The following is a 1,415-nucleotide window of genomic DNA, read 5'->3' on the forward strand; positions in this document are numbered from 1 at the left end:
CGTCCCCACCCCCCACCTGCCGGGCGCCAGGGCTGTGCAGCTGGAGGAGCAGGAAGAGGAAGGAGGGAAGAGAAGAGTTTCTTCAGGAAAAGGGAGAAGGCCCAGGAGCGCTGGTCAGAGCAGAGCCCGGTGGAGAGGAGATCACTCAGAGCAGAGCAGGCAGCAGGAGAGACAGACCGCGGTGCGGAGCTAAGGGGAAGCGCGTCCTCGAGGCCAAGCCGCACTGACCTCGTCTCCCTCCGGCTGCAGGCAGCTCCCAGCCGGGCAGATGGCGTCTTCGTCCTCCGAGTCCTCCTGCTCCGAGGAGGAGGTGTCCGAGGGCAGGGAGTGGGTGTCGGCGGGGCGGACGGGCGCGTAGCCGCGCTCGCTCTCTAATGGGAAAGTGTCCGTGTCCTGGGGGGGGCCCAGTCTGATCCTCTTCCTCCCGGGGGCCCACACTTTCCGCACCCGGCCCCAGCGCTCGCCGGCGAGGTCGGCTCTCTCGGGGCGGCGCTTCAGCTTCCTCTCCAGGCTGCTGCTTCCCTCTCGCTTCGCCCGGCAGCAGTCGCTCTGGGGGGAGACAAGCAAACTCCGTTCAGCCTCCAGTCTGCCCACAACGGAAGCCAGCGAGGCCGAGGGTTCTCCGTGAGAAGCCCAGGAGCCCCATCAACCTGAGAAACACGGCGCCTGGACCCCCACATCACCCCTTCCCGGGTCCCGCAGGACGGCAGCCTCCTGCTAGTGCCTCAGAGGTCAGACACGCCTGACCCCCGGGTGACCACCCGCACGGGCGGTGGGCACCGCCTCCCTCCTTCCTTCAGTGGCAGCCGGAGGCGGGACTGAGTGCAGAGCCTGGCCCTGGCCCCGGCTCCTAGGGAACCAGCCAGCACCCCCTCCTGTAAGGACGGGCCTCCACCCGCAGACGCGCAGGGGCACACGGCCGCAACCAATGGCGCCACAGGTACCGCAGCAGCAGCCTCTGCTCAGGAGACACCCCGATCCCACCGCATTCCAGGCCAAGGGTTACGTGTCAGTGAGAGCAGGGCAGGGGGACGCAGCCCCTGAACCAGGCCAGGCCAGTGTCCCCCTCGTTTGGTCAGCACTCCACACGGACCCGTCTCCCCCGTCCCCCGCCAGCTGCCTCGCAAGGTTAGAGGAGCGAAGCAGGTGTTAAACAGCGACTCGGGGGATATCTGAGTTTGGAAGGTTCTCTCAACAGGCCTTCCCACTGGGACTGCACGCGTCTCTACTGTGTCTCTTACAGGAGAGAAATAACCTGCTTCCAGCTTCTTTACACGGAAATGGAAGAAGCACCTTTTGTGAAAAAAATCCAGAGACTCGAGCAGGACCAGACCCGGGCGGGGAGCCCAGGGGGTGCCCGGCAGCCCTGCTCCCTGCAGACACCTGCCCTCCCAGACGAAAGGCCCCTCCGTCCA

The 1,415-nt window shown here is 66.1% G+C and overlaps 1 protein-coding gene across 1 annotated transcript in view; it reads right to left on the reverse strand.

The window, feature by feature from the left end:
- Nucleotides 1–1,415, reverse strand: part of KDM5B (lysine (K)-specific demethylase 5B) — a 41,576-nt gene that overhangs the window by 512 nt on the left and 39,649 nt on the right. The window contains 1 exon segment of the mRNA XM_015559884.1: nt 229–583. Within this exon segment, the coding sequence (XP_015415370.1) occupies nt 229–583 (355 nt within the window).

Source organism: Myotis davidii, unplaced genomic scaffold (genome assembly GCF_000327345.1).
Source record: "Myotis davidii unplaced genomic scaffold, ASM32734v1 scaffold1915, whole genome shotgun sequence".
In the NCBI taxonomy this organism is placed as follows: Eukaryota; Metazoa; Chordata; class Mammalia; order Chiroptera; family Vespertilionidae; genus Myotis; species Myotis davidii.